We start from the raw sequence: 18,353 nt of genomic DNA, 5'->3' as shown, positions 1-18,353 counted from the left end.
TTAAAACTGAAAAACTCTACTTCGTGTGTTAGCAGCAGTGTATAATAAAGCATGTCATCTTTCTCCATTTTGCCTATAGATGTGCTATAATTTCATCACTGAAATGACTCTTGACAAAATGTCTCCTAGGAGACATTTAAAAAAAAAAACTTGTGAAAATTCAATCTATAAGCTGAACAAAATAAAAGCAAGTTTTGTATATAATAATGACTATGCTATCAATTTAAAGACTGTTCATGAAAAAAAAAAAGGAGATTTAACTCCTTGAGTGGCTTTATATATTTGAAATACCCACCACTGTACCGAAAATATTTCAAATGTGAATAAATTGACCACAACTCTTTCCATCACATAATGCAGCTTTTAAAAAGTATACAACTGTTGAATTTGCATTAGAAATATAGGCAGATTATCTATTATTTGGAACCATACAATTATTGTTACTAAGCTGGTTGGGAAAAAAGGTACAAACAAACATACATTTCATTCATTTGGAAAATGTGAAAATTTATGTACTAATATATAATTTCTCCACATTTTCTCTGATCTACAAGTGGAAAGAATGCCTAGTTATTTTCATGCAGATAAAGTGTTCAGTATTCAGTTACCAAGAAAAATTAAAACAAACAACAAAAAAACAAATAAAACCATGTTAAGAATACATATATGAATCTCTTGAAAGTTTTCTATTCTTTAGCAGCCTTTGAGGATTTCAAAATTTGCAGCTTTAGCTCTTTTATCATCATTTCTAACTTCTGTCTTGCCTCCCGTTCCTGTCTGAGTTCATCTTGGAGTTCTTGTCTGTCAGCCTCAGCATGGTCCAACCTCTGTCTCAATTCAGCCAACTGCGATTTAAAATATTCCATCAGGTTTCATTCAGTTTAAGTGTTTCATTTAATCCTCACCTCATGGCAAAGATTTTTCAAATTCCTTTTCACAAATGAACTATTTCACACATACTATAATCTCTTGAATATCAAATGTCATTATTAAGCAGACATCTGGCATAACATTAAACTGAGGGGAAAACGAGAATCAAGGAAATGAACACCAAAAGAAAGCACTTTCATTAAACCCCACACTTTAATATACCTAGTCACAGCCTCCCCACATTACCTGTTCATTCATCTTTCTGAGGATAAGTATGGCTAATCATTTTTTGCTCCAGTGCTCTGAACGCAGTGGGCAATAGTTCATGTTTGTTAATTTGAAAATTCATGTACTACATTAAGATAATCTAACATTAGATGTTTGGACAGCTACCAATTAACAATTTAGGCAACTCAAGCACAGAAACCCAGTAAAAGTTAAAAGCAATAAAGTGATCGGATCCTCCCTGGTGGCTCAGCGGGTTAAAGCACTGCACTGAGAAGCTAAAGCCACCTCCACATGAGCTTGATTCCCGCCTGCCCCGGAGGTGAACACATGGCGTGGCAGACTTCTCCTGACCCGCCCGCTGCTCCCCTCAGCAGTGTACTTCGTCCATCTGCCTGTTCTGCTCCCCACTCTGTCTCTGGTGGGGCCTCTCACCGCCCCTGAGCCTCTGGCCTGTATCCCAGTTCTGTATGTACAAATAAATAAATCTTAAAAAAAAAAAAAAGGTAATAAAGTGATCAAATATGATATAGCATAAAGGTGCATTAAAAAAAAATACCTGTTTTGAAGTCTAGCCTAGTAAAATAAGTTTAGTAAAAAGTAATTTCTCTATTAGAGAAACAACAGCTTTAGTTTCCACGATGAATGGGCAACATTAGACAAACTGAGTAATTCTTACCTGTGCTGCATATTCGGCCTCTTTGTCTTTTTCTAAATTTGAGTCACAGGTACATTTTTGCTTCATTACCTGCTCTAACTTTTTCTCTAGGTCTTTCTGTTCAACATAAAATTCTTCCATTCTTTGAGTGTGTTCATTCTGCAAAGATTCAAGTTCTTTCTGTAGATTTTGCTGTTCCTCAGTGAGTTCCTTCATTGCTTTTGAGCCACTTAACATTTCAACTTCCTGTAAAAAAAAAAAAAAAAACACAAAATAATTTTTACCTTTCCCCCATCATATTAAAAATGTCAATTCAGAAAATGCTCAACCTCACTTATTAGGGAATTGCACATCAAAACCACAATGACTATCATCTCACACCAGTAAAATGGCCAGTATCAAAAAGCCGAGAAATAATATATGCTGGTGAGGATGCAAAGAAAGAGAAACTCTCACTTTTTGTTGATGGAATACAAAGTGGTACAGCCTCTCTGGAAACAGTATGGAGATTCTTTCAAAATATTTAACAGAAAAAGTATATGACGCAGCAATACCACTTCTAGGTTTTTATCCAAACAGGAAATCACTGATTCAAAAACATATACGCACTCCTATGTTTGTATCATTATTCACAAATGCCAATACATAGAAACAATCTAAATGCCCATAAACAGACAACTGGATAAAAAAGTTAGGGCAATCTACTCAGCTAGTTAAAAGCTGAAATATTGGGGCCCTCCCTGGTGGCGCAGCGGGTTAAAGCACAGCACTGAGAATCTAAAGCCACTTGCGCATGAGTTCGATTCCCGCCTGCCCCGGAGGTGACCACATGGTGTGGCAGACCTCCCCTGACCCGCCCGCTGCCCCCCTCAGCAGTGTACTTCGTCGATCCGCCTGTTCTGTTCCCCGCTCTGTCTATGGTGAAGCCTCTCACCGCCCCTGAGCCTCTGGCCTGTACCCCAGTTCTGTATGCAAAAATAAATAAATCTAAAAAAAAAAAAAAAAAGCTGAAATACTGTTTTTGCAACATGAACAGAACTTGAAGTGGTTGTGCTAAGTGAAAACTAAAACACAATTATTGAATAATTTGTTCTTGTGTGGCATATACATAAAGCAAAACAGCTAACAAATCACAACAAAAATAACTCTTTAGATGCTGAAAAACAAGGCAGGTAGCAGAAGGGGAGGGGGAAAAGATGTGGCATGAAAGGAGAGCAAGGAATCAATCTGAGTGTAGGGATGGCACTAGAACTCTGAAATTGAGTTTGGTGAGACACACACAAATATCAAGGTGCTGCTACCCCAGCACCTCTGGCCTATACCTCAGTCCTTGTATGCATATATAAAAATAAATCTTAAAAAGAAAAAGAGAATATGCAAAAGTGTCTTTTCATAATAAACTATTAGATAAAAATTTACCATTTGAAGTTGTTGTTTCTTTTGTAAAATAGAATTTAGTTTTTCCTGTTGTTTTACGTAAGTTCTCATTACTTCTTCCATGATTTTTCCCTTATCATCTTCACAAATGACATCTTTGACAAAAAGTGGAGATGAAGTTGCAGCATCACAGCCAATTCCCATCTTGCTTGTGTCTCTGACTAAGTTGCAAGTGACAGATTCAGGTTTCTTTTTACCTGTAGAATTACTTGAGATCGATGGCTCTATGAGGCAAAAATGAAGTAACAAATTATAAAAAAAAAAAATCACTAGAACAGTGCCTTCCTGGTGGTGCAAGGGGCTAAGTCTCAGCACTCACTATGAAGCTATCTACAGCCACTGCAGCACGAGTTCGATCCACAGCCAGTGAGCTGACCCACATGGTACAACAGACTTCTATCTCACCTACTGCTTCCCTCAGCAGTCTTGTATGTATTAATTTATAAATTTTTTAAGATACTAGAAAACAAGCTATAAATTAAATCAATGGCATTTATTTACAAATTAAATACTTATGAATAAATTTAACAATAGGAGTACAATGAAAACTATAATGCTTTCACAATGAAAACTACAAAACATCACTGAAAAAAATTAAGATAAATAAGTGGAATGGCATCCCAATGTTTATAAACTGGAAAACTTAGTATTGTTAAGATGATAACTAAACAGAATGTTAGTGAACACCACACATTCTTATACTGAAAGCCCAACCCCCATGTAATGGAAATAGGAGGCACAGCCTTTGGGGGATACTTTTATGTCATGAGTGCCCATGATGAAATGTAGGTTCCTATAAAAGAGATCCAAGAGAGGCCCTCACCTTTTCTAGCACATGAAGACTTACAGTGAGAGATGGCCACCTGTGAACAGGCCCTTACCAGACAAATCTAGATTCCCTAGCCTCCAGACCTATGAGAAATATATGAAGTATATGATAAAAGCCACTCAGCCGATGGTATTTTTGTTATGGCAACCCATATAGACAAAAGTAAGTGGCATTAATCCCCAGATGAATCTACTTTTTCAATGTTAACTTTGCAGCAGAAATTGACAAACTGATTCTAAAATTCATATAGAAATGCAAGGGAGCAAAAATAGTCTAAACAATCTTTTAAAAAAATTAATATGCAAAATCCCCAATTTCAAACTAATTACAAAGCTATGTGTCAAGACCATGCATAAGAGCTAAATGGGGGGGGGGGGAGACAACAACATACTTTATGGATAAGTAGCTTTCAACAAAGTTGCCAAACATTTCTATCAGAAGAAAATAGTCTTTTCAACAAATCATGTTGGGACAACTGTATCCACATACAAAAAATAAGACTGAATCTCATTTAACTCAAAATGAATCATAGACCAAATATAAGAGCTCAAACACTTAAATGTAAATCTTTGTGGTCTTGACTTGGGTAATGGTTTCTTAAGCATGACACCTAACGCAAGACAAGAAGTCTAAAAATTGAACTTCATTAAACTTAAGACTTTTATGCTATGGGGCCTCCCTGGTGCTGCAGGGGTTAAAGTCTCAGTACTATCAAGCTATCTCCAGCCACTGCAGCAAGAATTCAATCCTAGCCAGGTTGATAATCCGCATGGCACAGCAGACCTCTGTCTCACCCACTGCTCCCCTGAGTAGTGTATTTCAGTACATCTGCCTGTTCTGCTCCTCCACTTTATGAATCCTCTCATGCCCTGCATCTCTGGCCTATACCTCAGTTCTTTTTTGCATAAATAAATAAAAGTAAATCGACTTTTTAGTAACTTGGGTGGAGCTGGAAAAGATCATGCTTAGTGAGATAAGCCAGAAAGAGAAAGAAAAATACCAGATGGTTTCACTCATAGCAGGAGTACAATGGACCAGGCGAGAAAATAACAAAAATAATGAACAACCATATACCAGAGACATTTTGCGGGGGTGGAGTGGAGAATGGGATCAAAAAACCGGGGGGGGGGGGGGGGGGGGGGGGGGGGGGGGGGGGGGGGGGGGGGGGGGGGGGGAGTGCACGGGATTGTGGTGATGGCACACGGGTGATGGGAAACCCACGGGGATTACAATTGAGATGGGAAAAAAAAGTACAAAATGATGTAAAAATAAACTGTTATAATATATATATAGAGAGAGTGCAAAATAAAATTTTTCTTTGAAAAAAAAAAAAAGATAGGTACATAAATTCATAAAATTTAAGGCTAACATTGCTATATTTACCACAGTGATGATTGGCTAAAATAAAGTCCCTTTAAACTTAAAAAAAAAAAAAAAAAGTAAATCAACTTTTTATACTCCAATGGACATTAACAAGAAAATGAAACTGACAAAATGGTAAATCATGTATCCTGTAACAGTCTCACATTCAGAATATGTAAAGAATTCTTATTTCAACCCACCTTTTAAAAAGCAAAGGATCTGAAATAAACATTTCTCCAAAGTAGAAAAATCTCAAAATTAAAGTACAGAAAATCTCCAAAAGTCTAGTTACATATAAAAAGTTACATGACTAGAGAACGCTATCTGTTCTGAGGCAGCTGTCATAAGGTCTAAGCTACATGCAAAGCTTTGTTGCTACAGGAGGGTAATATAGATAGCACTCGGGCAGAATCTTCTTGCTGGTCCACAGTATTTTAAAAGGCATGGTAACTAGGCAGCCTATTTTTTTAGATGTCCAGTGAGCATTCTGCATTTCTACCATCTGCCTCTCTTCTACTGATAGGAATTTTCAGTTCTTGCTTATTTCATAACTATGTTTCCCTAATGTCTATGCTTAACTACTCTCACATTTACTGCTAGCATTATTACCTAAATAGTTTCTCAGTTCACAGCAAATTAGAAAAAAAAAATAAAGACCTACTAAAGAAATCTGACAGCAAAGAGTTGGGGAGCAGGAAATCAAGCAAAAATCTTCGCAATGTGTGGCTATGAAGTCTATATACCAATCTTGTCAGTCTCCATGCATTCACTAGTCTAGAAAAGTATAGCAATTGAGGTTCAAAGTAATCATTCATTTTTGAAAATGCACTTTTAAATGGCACTTTTAAAGTAAAATCATCAATTATCTAGAAATTTCTCTTAAATATAAAGCCTCTGAAAATACTGAGTTTATTAGATACTTAATGTTAAAAAGATAATTTGTGAATACTTACCTAAACGACTACTTAATTCTCTACTCGTTTTTAAATCCAATTTCTCTTGTTCCTCAAGAGAGACATCTGGGTAAGACACCGTTTTCTGATGCCTTCCACTACCATGAGGTTTCTCCGACTGCCGTGGTACAGATCTATTTGCCTCTGTCTTTGTGCCCTCTTTAGATTGGGAGACAGCAGAAGTGAGTGATACATTCGGAGCAACCACCTTATCACACATGTATAAGTAGTAGCTAAAAACAAAGAGGCAAAATAAGGCACATCATAAAATTAGGGAAAAAGAAATATTTTTAGCAAAACCAACAAAACAATTCAGAAAAATAACAGCCATAGGAAAGGAATCTTTGAAAAAGACAGTACTTCTGGCAGTAAGAGCAAAAGTATGAGGGATTTTTATTATTTTACCAAAAGTAATTTCTAAGCACTAAAAAGCACTTAGGGTTAAAAAAATCACTCTCTTCTTTCTTCAAAACCACCAACAATTAAAAGCATGAAAGCTGCTTTAACAACTCTGAGTAGAGACTAAATGCTACTTTGGAGAACAGTTTCTTTGTCCACAACCTCTCGAAAGACAAAAAATCCTTACTCTTAGTTATGGTGAGGCTGATTTGGCCCCACACTGCATGGCCATGGTCTGATTTCACTACAGGCCCAGTGAGGAGCTCCCAGGGCTCTTCATATAAATCAAATAGAGAATAGATACTCCAAATGTGCCCAGCTTTAGGGTAATCCTCATATCAAACCCCACCAAGCAATCATCCTAAAATGCTTGAGTATCTCCTACTTATGTGATAAAAGACATAATAAATTGTTTAAAACTAAGATTCAAGGAATAACACCAACCATGCTCAAATCTCATATAAAATTGCTCTGGATACTGAAGTTCCACATTACTAACTATAATCTGCATAGTCCTTAGCTTAAAACCATTTAACTGATATAAAATTTCCTCCACTAAAGTCTAACCTCTTATTTTCTTTCTCAGGGATATTATTTACCACTCACATGAATTCTAAGAATAAAAATTCAATATTCTGCTAAGAAAACTGACAGGTTTATTATTGCCCAAAGACTTACTTCAAATATAATAGGAATAGAAGGAACTGTACAAGTGTAAAAAGACTAAAGATTCTTCATCATCATGCTAGGGAGATATATATATTTATAGCATCAAATAAAAATCTAGGACTCAATATATGGCTCATAATCTAAGGTACATTTTTATTGAATATACGAAAACTTTATTTTGAGGGATGTGGTTATTAAGAAAATGTCTAAATTTCAAAAATTTTCTTTTTAAGACATCAAAGTTGCAGTCAAACTCTTGAAGAGTTGTCTTAACTTTTGAAAAAAGAAAGGAAATTAAAGGAAAGCTTTCATTGTTTTACTTTGGGGCAAAGAGGAGATGACCTATTTCTAGAAAAAAATACAGAAACACTATGAAAAGTTTTCTCAAATATTCAACACTATTTATGATTTCAGATTGTTTGATTCATTTCCTAATCAGTGATTAAGTTCTACAATTTTCGTATAGTACAAAAAAGAAACAGATGATAATATTACTTTTCACCTAGCTAATTTTGAATTTTCAAAGACAATTTATAATTAAGAAGCCTAAAAGTAAGTACAGACTCCCATGGTCAAGAACAGTGCTTGCCACATATCTGTTGAATAAACCAACAAATGAATGAGCAAATATTCAACTTACCTGGGATGCAAAAATGAATGTGTCTGTGAAATATGGTCACCTTCCTGCTTTATAACAGGATACCATGACTGTAAATCCATTCCTGATGGTGTATCAACCTACAGAAAAATGGAGAAAGGAGTTTATTGAAGGGAGAGATAATGGTTTGTTTCAATGTGAAATGGCAACAAGGTACCACTAGAGGTCCCTGAAAACTTAAGTTACATTACCTATCTTCTAATGGGCAATCTCCCTTAAATAAATGCTATATCTCCTCACTGAAAACTCAGAAGCTACTACACCATCACAAGAAGTCTCAGTACACATGTTAACATGGATAACCAGAAATAATTTCATCAAATTTCATGCTTACAGAATCTATTTTAAAAAATAGTACTCTGCAAATATATAGCACTGGGAAGTTCTGCTGCTTCTTGCTAATATAATCATCTAGAATCTACCCTCATCCCTACAATATTTGTTAGCATGTTAAGTGACATTATATAGTAATAAATGCTTTGTTTTTAACACTTATCAGTATGTTTTATTTCCTCATAAATATGAAACCCTATTTTTAGCACTGAAGGATGAACTATACCTACTGACATAGGAAAAGAAAGTAATTAGCTACTTAATGAACATCTCACATAATTTTATACAGGGGCATCCCTTGTGGCCTAGGATTTAAGTCTCAGCACAGCCTGGGTTTAATCCCTGGCAAGGGAGCTGACCCACACATGGCACAGCAGACCTCTCCTATCTAGTCTGCTGCTCTCAGCAGTGTACTCAGTAAATCTGCCTGCTCTGCTCTCCACTCTTATCTCTGGTAAATCCTCTCATCTCTCACACCTTTGGCCTATACCCCAGTCTTCTACACAAAAATACATAAAATCTTTTTTAAAAAACAACTTTATACAAATAAGTATAACTATTTGCTATTTCTGACATGTCCTTAAATATTTATAACTTAAATATCTCATTAAATAATCATCTTTATTGATATTTCAGATTAGACAACTGAAGTTCTGAAACTGAAAAAGAAAAAAATAACTTGTGATTTCCAAATTCCTCCTTAATTTGATTGTCTTACATTTTGTCTCTCTTTCTACATATTTCTCACTTCAGATACTCCACTGTATTTTTAAGAAAAGAGTACCTTAACATGAGAGGTAAGATCCACTGGTGGAGGGGACAAAGAGCTGATAGGAGGCATGATTCAGGTAAACAAAAAAGGTAAACAATTAAACCCAATCAAAGGCAATAAAATGAACTGGGGATGATATAAAGAATAAGACAAAAAGAAGAAGAGTCAGACATTCTTCTGAGAAGCTCTCTCCCTTCTGCAACTAGGTAAGGAGTCTGGGGAATGACAACCTCACAGCGCTATCTGGGAACAGCCACTAAATAAAATACCAAGAAGTTAGGAATATTCATTTTCCTAATGTCCCAGTATCGTAATTCAGAATGGAAAAACTAAGTGAAATGGAATGAAAACAGATCTCCCAATGCTAAGAAGTTGTGATGAAAGCAAAAGATTCACAAAGTGCCAATGGTTTTACTAAGGAGATCCTGATAAAAATGGAAGTCATTGAGGGTACAGAAACTTGGGAGGTCTGACAAGTAACCCAGTGCACCCCAACAAAACTGGTGAAACATCATGAAGCACACTATACTTGGTCAATCAGGAGATTATTTAAGGAACATGAGTTAGATCCCCAGTCAGGGAGGTAATCCACATGGCGTGGCAGACCTCTCCTGTCTTGCCCAACATGTATTTCAGTACATCTGCCTGTTCTGCTCCCCACTCTGTCTCTGGTGAATCCTCTAACCCCATATACCTCTGGCCTATACCTCGTTCTTATATGTATAAATAAATCTTTTTTAAAAATAAAAAGTAATGGGTAAGGAATTTGAAAAGACTAACCCTACCACAGGATTACAGGGAAGAGAATATTATTTTAAACGGATTTAAGAGTTGAATATTCAGTGAAGCCCCCTAAATTCTATATAGAGAACTGTTTTTAAACCACACAATCCTGACCAAATAATCTGAAGTTCAGACTCTCAGATAAATTCCACTGCTTATTTATAAAATAAGCCAATCACTTGTTTACATACTTTCTCAGTCTACAGTTTAGTTCTACCAGCAAATCAGAAAGGGAACTGACTGCCAGCAACAGAAATACTAAATGATTACATACTAGATGAAGTCTGACAGCCTAAGGAAAGAAAAGAACTACAAAATGCTAACACAAAAACTGACTCAAAATGCAAAACAATCTGAGGCTTCAGCATAAGCCAGAGCAAGTAATTTAATATTTCTCAATTGTCCTCTACCTACCCTTCTCACAATATAGTAATGAATGTTTAAGAAGTCTTAAGTCAACATAACACAGTAAAATTATTTTCTCTATTTATAACATAAACAATATACCATATTTAGGAAGATTGGAAACTACTTAAGACATTTTAGAATCCATGAGAAAGATAAAACTCTGAAAAATAAGAATGCTTAGAAGTGTGCTTCATGATCTAGAAAATTGACTTACAAAATTCCCTTTAAACTTAAACACTGTGTAATAAAATAAGTAAGCTCATGCTACCAAACCAATGACATATAAAATCAACTAGAAATGAGAATTTCTTCTCTAAAAGTCATTTGTTAAAAACACTATTTAGAAAATAAGGAAAATACTTTGGTTTTATATCTGAAGCCATGCTGGATATATTGCCCAATAAATCAATGGTTTTCTCATTTTTATATTAAAATTACCAAAATCAATTTGCATATTTATATTTTTTCCTATTATGGGTATTTGGAATCTCAAATTTTCAGAATAACAAATTCTAAACTTATTAGACAAAGACCTTGACTTAAAACCTCATTCAATTTCGATCATTAAGTTCATTTCAAAACTTTGCTTTCTTCATAGTCCAAACTTAGTGTTTCTTTATTTCTTTGAAGTCTCCTAACCTTTAGATACCTCCTTAAACAACTACTGAATACTCATATTTTTTAAAAAATCCATCCTTAAGTTACTGTCCTTTATTTTTATTTCCTATCTTCACACCAATCCAGTGACAGACACTTCCTTTAAAGATCACCTAGGGCAAAACCCTAGTCAATGTCTGGAATTTTCCCTATGCAAAATCCTAACAAATGGCAATCAGCTTCTGCTCCAACAGCAGCTGGAGGTCCAGGACTGTCTTACATTTGTATTTTCAGTACCTAGCACCAAGCCTGCTTGTGCTAGAATCAATAAATATTTTGATGAATGTTGAAATGCCAGCTTAGCTTATTAATTCTCAGTGTGCTTTTTCACAAAGTTACTCTGCTACCACAAAAACTCAGCCTCTTTCATACTCAATAGCCTTATATTCTATGATGTACCAAAGAAAAGTCCCAGGGATGTATTTTTTGAGAATAGATCTACAAACAACATAAATGATGGAATAAATGCACAACACTAACATGATAAAAGTTGAGAATTAATTTTACCTAATATGCTGTGGTAAGCCATAAACATATTTATAGCAAATTATCTCAACTGTCTGTTAAAAACAGTTAAGAAAAGCACATATTATACAACAGAACATTCACAGGCATGCCAGATTTTCTCAAATCTGCATTTGTGTCAACATACAAATCAGGTCTTCAAAAAAAGAACAGTATAATTAAAAGGCACCAAAGTACTGATCATGAATAAAAATTAGATACTAGGATATAGTACCTATTTCCTCTTATCATACACTGCAATGTGGGGCTAATTTATTCTCTTTGTGTATTTAAACAAAATAGAATAAGCTACAATAACAAAGGAGAGAAACAGATCACTCAGTAGTTTAAGTTAAATGCTTTAACATTTTTAAATACTCTTATCACCTAACTACCCCACCATCATCAACCACAAAATGAAGAGACGATATCTTCATCTGAATCACCTAAGAAAAAAAATCTCGGATAATCTATTTCATTCTAAATTCTAAGTCAATAAGGCAACAAATACCACCTATGGATGCAAAATTTTAGCAATCCCAAAACATAAAGCATAATTTATTTTAAATTATTATTATTTAAAATAGGAAATGTTTTATGAAAATTTTTCTAAATTTTTCTAAATTACTATGTTATACATACAAGACACTTTTATAATCAGATTTCCAAATAAAAGCAGCATTATGTTTTGGTAATACAATGCTTACTAGTCTCATAGTGACAATTTAGAGGTTGATTTTATTTAGCAAAAAAAACAATAAGCATTTTTGTTGTCACTTTCTAGATACAAAAGCAATTCAATCCACTCGGCACTAGTCATGTACAAATATTCCAATTTGTACCCAAAAAAGGCAAAACACTTTAAAATTCCTAGACTTGGCCCTCCCTGGTGGCGCAGCGGGTTAAAGCACAGCACTAAGAAGCTAAAGCCACTTCTGCATGAGTTCGATTCCCGCCTGCCCCAAAGGTGACCACATAGCGCAGCAGACGTCTCCTGACTCGCCCACTGCTCCCCTCAGCAGTGTACTTCGTAGATCTGCCTGTTCTGCTCCCCACTCTGTCTCTGGTGAAGCCTTCTCGCCGCCCCTGAGCCTCTGGCCTGTACCCCAGTTCTATATGCACAAATAAATAAATCTTTAAAAAAAAATTCCTAGACTTACCTTCAGTAACACTTTGCTGGGGATGGGGGAGGGGGGGAGGGAACTCTGGTTTTTAATTACAATATCAGATTATATTATGATCTTTAAATCCTTGTGAGAAACAATGAACTGGAATCAAAACAATGTCTCAAAATATAAGTGGAATTTCCAAATCTGCCCAAGTCAGGAATTAAATCTTTTTTTTTAATAATGTGGGAAAATCATTTTTAAAAACAATTTTGAAAGTACTATAGAAGATAAAAATCAATTTCCACATTTTGGCATTCATAAGACAAGAAGCACATAAGGACTGGTGAGGCTGGCAGATATTAACAGTCTATCCTAAGCATGAGCTTACAAAAGAAATACACACTGATTTGTATAAGATCAAAATAAATCATTAGCAACCTAAGTACATGATTGATTATATAGTTCTGCCACAACTTCTTAGGTATATAAGCTTTTTTCCTGTATATAACAGTAAGACATTTAAGTAGTCAGTAAATGATTTCAGAATACAAGACACCTTACCAAACAGCTGCCAACAACTCTCACTGCAAGAAACTGAATCCCTCAGTAGAGGATTAGGTTTCCTCAATGCTCCCAACATGTTGTGAATGAGTGTTTCAACAAGTGAAACAGGACTAAGTGTTACAAAGTAGCAAATAACTACTTAAGAGATTTTAAAGCTTAGTCTTGTGCCTCACTTCATTGTAATTACTAGAATTAATTAACCTAATACAAAACTAACTGTATGATCTAAATACTTCCACCAACAAAGATTGATCTTCAGGAGTTACAGCAATGCCTACTGACCACTTCAAAGAACCAATGTTAGGTCTAAAATGGTTTAAAATGCTTATAAGAAAGACAAAGGCTCATATTCTTATAAAAAATATGCCAATTATCTTAAGTCCTTCATGGAAGCAAAGTAATATAAAAACTCCCTTTTATATCTTGAATGAAAAGGAACTGATTAAAAATACTATTAAATCCTAGGACTACTCAAAATTGAAAAACTTTAAACTGGGATTCTGTGATGTAAAACCCATTTACTAATGCAGTAACTTAGAAATCTCCATGGTGAATGCGTATTTTCAATACAATGCTTTAATCTGTATAAGTCTAAGATTTTACCTGTCCATTCCATTTTGACACACATGGCTTTTAAAAATTATGATTTATTATCATTTTGTCCTTCAATTAAAATTATCAAAATGTAGATTAATTTTCCTATGTATAATATACTACACCCTCTATTTTATTCCATTTTATGTTGGTTTTTTTTTAATGCTGGTGACCTACTAAATTGATTTCAAGATCCTACTGGCCCTTCTCCACTGGGGTTCTCTGGAGAATTAAGCCCAAATGCCCTGAGACACTCATTGTATGCAGTGAATTAACTTCTATCCAAAGCACTTAAGATGGTACCATATACAGCATCCTTGGGAGAAGTGAGGAAACCATTACTCAGATCATTTTCTATAATTCTTTTCTCATGGAACTCCCAATGGGAAAGGCTATATGGGTAACTAGTTGTAATTTAAAACAAAAAAAAAAAAAAGCACTAAAGTGAACTGTCTTTAAAATTCATTCAGAAGTATTAGTTTAACAACTAATCCTATATTAACACTTGTGCAGTCCACAGATGCACAGATGTTTCTGCACAGAGTGACAAAGCATTACATATATAATAAGAAACTCCTTTTATCATCCCATGAGGAAATATGTTCCCTTCTTTACACTTTAAGATTTATTGCAAGAATTCTATATACAGGGCCCTCCCTGGTAACACAACAGGTTAAAGCATAGTACTGTGAAGCTATCGTAGCCACTACAGCATGAGTTCTGTCCCCGGCCAGGGGGTGACCCACATGGTGCAGCAGACCTCTCCTGTCTCAGCATTGTATTTCAGTCAGTCTGCCTGTTCTGCTCCCACTCTCTCTGGTGAGTCTTCACACATCCACTCTCATCCCACACCTCTGGCCTACACCCAGTTCTTGCATGCATATATAAATAAAATAAATCTTTTTTAAAAAAATAAAAAGTGATAACTAACTTTACAGGGCTATTAAGTCTTTTCATCTAGTTTAATAAGTACCACATTTTAGATTCAGAAACTACAAGATCAAAGCCTGACCTAGGTATCCTTTACCTGGTCTTTACATACACATTTCTGTAACTTATTTCTAAATCTAGAAATCACAATGTCAAATGTTTTTTAAACTAATATTATATTTTTCTTAGTTATTCCTCTTCCTGCCTAGCATAGTGCTATATTACTAGACATAGCAAATCACGCCTTAAAATGTCTACTTTTGCTTTTTGAAGCCTAATAAACTACTTAAATAATTTTACGTTATCTCAACCACATTAGGCCAAAATTCTACATATGAACAAGATACAAGTTTAAGCCATTACTAAAGCTACTCCCAGTTAGTTCTACCTCTTGAGTAAGTTGAATTCAGGCTCCACAATCACGTTCCACTCTCAGAATTCTAAAGGGATTGAAGCTAACCCAATTCTTCATTACTTCCTTGTTCTCCTAGTGGCATAAATTATAATGTATACATGGTTACAAAAGTAGTATTGACTGTCTACACACTGGCTCAGGCCTACTCTTTTTCTTTCCTTCATTAAAGTTTCTTTTTATCTTTTCACAGACCAAGACGACACATTTCTAAGTATATTCTCACAAGCCTTTCTGAAATGTTAATATTTTAAAATGTTTAACCAGTTTTTAAGAGTTGTTGTGAAATGTAGACTATTTCCTAAACCATAAGGGGGCACTATTCCCAAAGTCATTTAGATATCTTTTTAATTCTTGTAACAAACCATCTCCTACTTCTTGAATACTTCATTTTAATAATCAAAATCCAATAATCAAAATCAAAATCCAATTAGTATAATCATTGTGTACAAATAACTAAGAGATATACATTTGAACCAACACTAAGTTACCTTGTGTCAGAAATTGCTTTATATAACTCTGAGTCAAGATGCTATCTGGGGAAAAGGAGAAATCCCCAAATACACATTAATGTTTCAGTAGTTTGAAATGTCATCTGATATTTCTAGAAGCTTCCAAAATTCATCCTCTCATTTGATCAGTCATTTTATTCACCTGCTATCTGCAAAGGCTGTGTTTTAACAATTAAACATCATTTTTCAAAAAACTAAAAATATTCTATTTTTTCAAAAGTGTATTATTCTGTTAAAAAAGAAATTACAGAGTGCCTCTGGCATTCCCCGCACAAAGAGAGGTTTGGGACAATAGAAAAAAAAGACATTCTCTAAACCTATGATTATTTAGAAATTTAGACGAATATATTCTTAGTAGTCTCTCATATGAGCAGAAATACTTCATTTTATTCTATTTCTACTTGATCACAATTTAGGCTGGTTATAAAACACAAACTATGTATGTGCAACAAATTAACATCACATCCACCACAATTATAACTAGAACACATTTTGTTCCATGATCCTTTTGTAGTCACACATTCTATAGTATATATCCTGGGCCTCATTTACATATGTACTGAAAACATACTTCCTAAATAAAAGAATCATAGCTTACAAGAAGGGAGAAAATTTTTGTGCTCCAATGACCTCTGCAGAAATGATGACCTGAAATTAAAATGCAAAACTAAAAATGAAATATTTAAACACTATAAGAAGAAATTTCTTTAATTAATAGCTTTAGGTGATTTATCTGCATCATAGTATATACAGGTTATTTTCACTAAGCAGAGTAAAAACTGACTATTTTACCTACCAGTTTGAGTGTTAGAAATCTTAATTTTAAGACAATATATACCACTATAAGGGCATACTCCATCTTTAACTTACATATTGCCAGTTTCAGACTGTAACAATAACCACCTACCTATAATTATCTTATCAACTGGCTACAAGTCGGTTTTTCTGTGTACTTGAAAATAATCTTAAACAAATACCACACTTCAAATTTCATTTACAAATCATCAATTTGCATAGCAACCTTTTCCCATAGTTAGAAACATAAGATTCAGCAATCTCAAACTGAGATCAAATAATTAAAAATTATGTGTATTTCTTGGGGGGAAAAGTTCAAAATATACCCTTAGGTTTTACATGAAATAGAATTAGTTCTTCACTACTTCTGCCATATAAATATAGCTACTAACTATGCAAATTAAAGATACCTATTAACTACATAGTTTGGTGAGCAATACTAGTATAATTTCCATTCTTAGAAATTATTTGCAGTTGCTATATTTTAAACAATCACCTGTGAATTTTTTAATCTAAAAACAATACTTCAACTACATAAATGATATAAACATAATAAATTAATTAGTATGCCCACTAAACATGAGCAATTAATAATACTGAATATATTCACTCATTTAAAAAAAAAAAAAAGAAACCTCTCTTGATGACATTTTAAAATAAGCTTCCTCTGGGTCTGGTGAGTTGGCAATCAACTCACTGACTCACAGAAAAAAGTGGAAAATGTTCCCTAATCAAGGATGTATCCCTGCCTCCTTTGTACGTTAATAATTGAGTTGAAGAACTACTATACTAAAGTAAGTTGATGAGAAAAATTAACAACTCTCAAAATTCAGTTTCTCCCACTATGGGAAAGTAGTGAAAATTGCTAGACTTCAAGTCAGAAGACCTGCATTCAACTCCTGATTCTACCTCCCACCAGTTATACAATCAAGAACACGTGATCCCTCTGAGACTTATTTCTCAGACAAAAAACTTTGTTCACAGACCTTCAAAAAAGTTACATCTCACAAAGTTTTGAGTAAATTTTAAATGTTAAATGACATATACAATAAAATAACTCAAGTATGTAGTACATGTGGACCCAAAAACTATTGGTTTTTGAAGGCCTCACACTGAGATTTTTCTTAAATTCCCAAAGTTACTTAAAATTCACATAAAATTGGGTTACCAAAATACATAAGAAACACTGTAGCAAATGTTGCAAAAAAATGGGAAAAAAATCTCACATTTTCCTCAAAACATGAATGCAAATTAATGCATTCCTTTTTTTTTTTTTTTTTTTAAGATTTATTTGTTCATACAAGAGCTGGTGTGTAGGTCAGAGAGAGATGCAGGGAGTGAAAAGATTCACCAGGGACAGAGTACGGAATAGAACAGACTGACTGAAGTACACCGATGAGGGGGAACAGTCTGCTGTGACACATGGGTCACCTCCCTGGCCAGGGATGGAACTGGTGCTGCAGTGACTGCAGACAGCTTCATAATGCTGCATCTTCAACCCTTGCACCCAGAGAAGCCCCCAAACTAATGCATTCTGAGACAATAAAGAACTACATCAGATGAAGGATGGTTTCAAAATTAACCAAACTCAGCACATTTAGTGTCAGGTAAACAGATCAACTTTTAAAAAAAAAAAAAAACTTTATCATGGACTAAGATACTTTTTCTCACAAATACAGAACAGGAATATTATATAGCTTGTCCCTAAATCACAAAGTAGTTTGCTCTACGATTAGAGCAAGGCTACCTTTAAGGGTAGAGCCAGAAAGTAGCCTGGGGTAAGATACCATAAGCATCAAGAGATTTCACATTTTAAAAATATGTAGTTCTGGCCCTCCCTGGTGGAGCAGCGGGTTAAAGCACAGTACTGAGAAGCTCAAGCCGCTTCATCATGAGTTCGATTCTCACCTGCCCAGGAGA

The 18,353-nt window shown here is 34.7% G+C and overlaps 1 protein-coding gene across 1 annotated transcript in view; it reads right to left on the bottom strand.

The window, feature by feature from the left end:
- Positions 1–268: 268 nt before the first annotated feature.
- Positions 269–18,353, bottom strand: part of SKIL (SKI-like proto-oncogene) — a 20,985-nt gene continuing 2,900 nt past the window's right edge. The window contains exons 2-6 of the mRNA XM_004674955.2: positions 8,043–8,140; positions 6,335–6,567; positions 3,173–3,414; positions 1,775–1,999; positions 269–845 (exon numbers count right to left, since the gene is read on the bottom strand). Of these exons, the coding sequence (XP_004675012.1) occupies positions 687–845; positions 1,775–1,999; positions 3,173–3,414; positions 6,335–6,567; positions 8,043–8,140 (957 nt within the window). The 3' untranslated portion in view covers positions 269–686. The remainder of the gene's footprint in view (positions 846–1,774; positions 2,000–3,172; positions 3,415–6,334; positions 6,568–8,042; positions 8,141–18,353) is intronic.

The sequence above is a fragment of the Condylura cristata genome, unplaced genomic scaffold (assembly GCF_000260355.1).
Source record: "Condylura cristata isolate star-nosed mole 26May11 unplaced genomic scaffold, ConCri1.0 scaffold00003, whole genome shotgun sequence".
NCBI lineage: Eukaryota > Metazoa > Chordata > Mammalia > Eulipotyphla > Talpidae > Condylura > Condylura cristata.
Note: the sequence above shows the minus strand (reverse complement) of the source record. Positions and strands in the feature narration are given on the sequence as shown.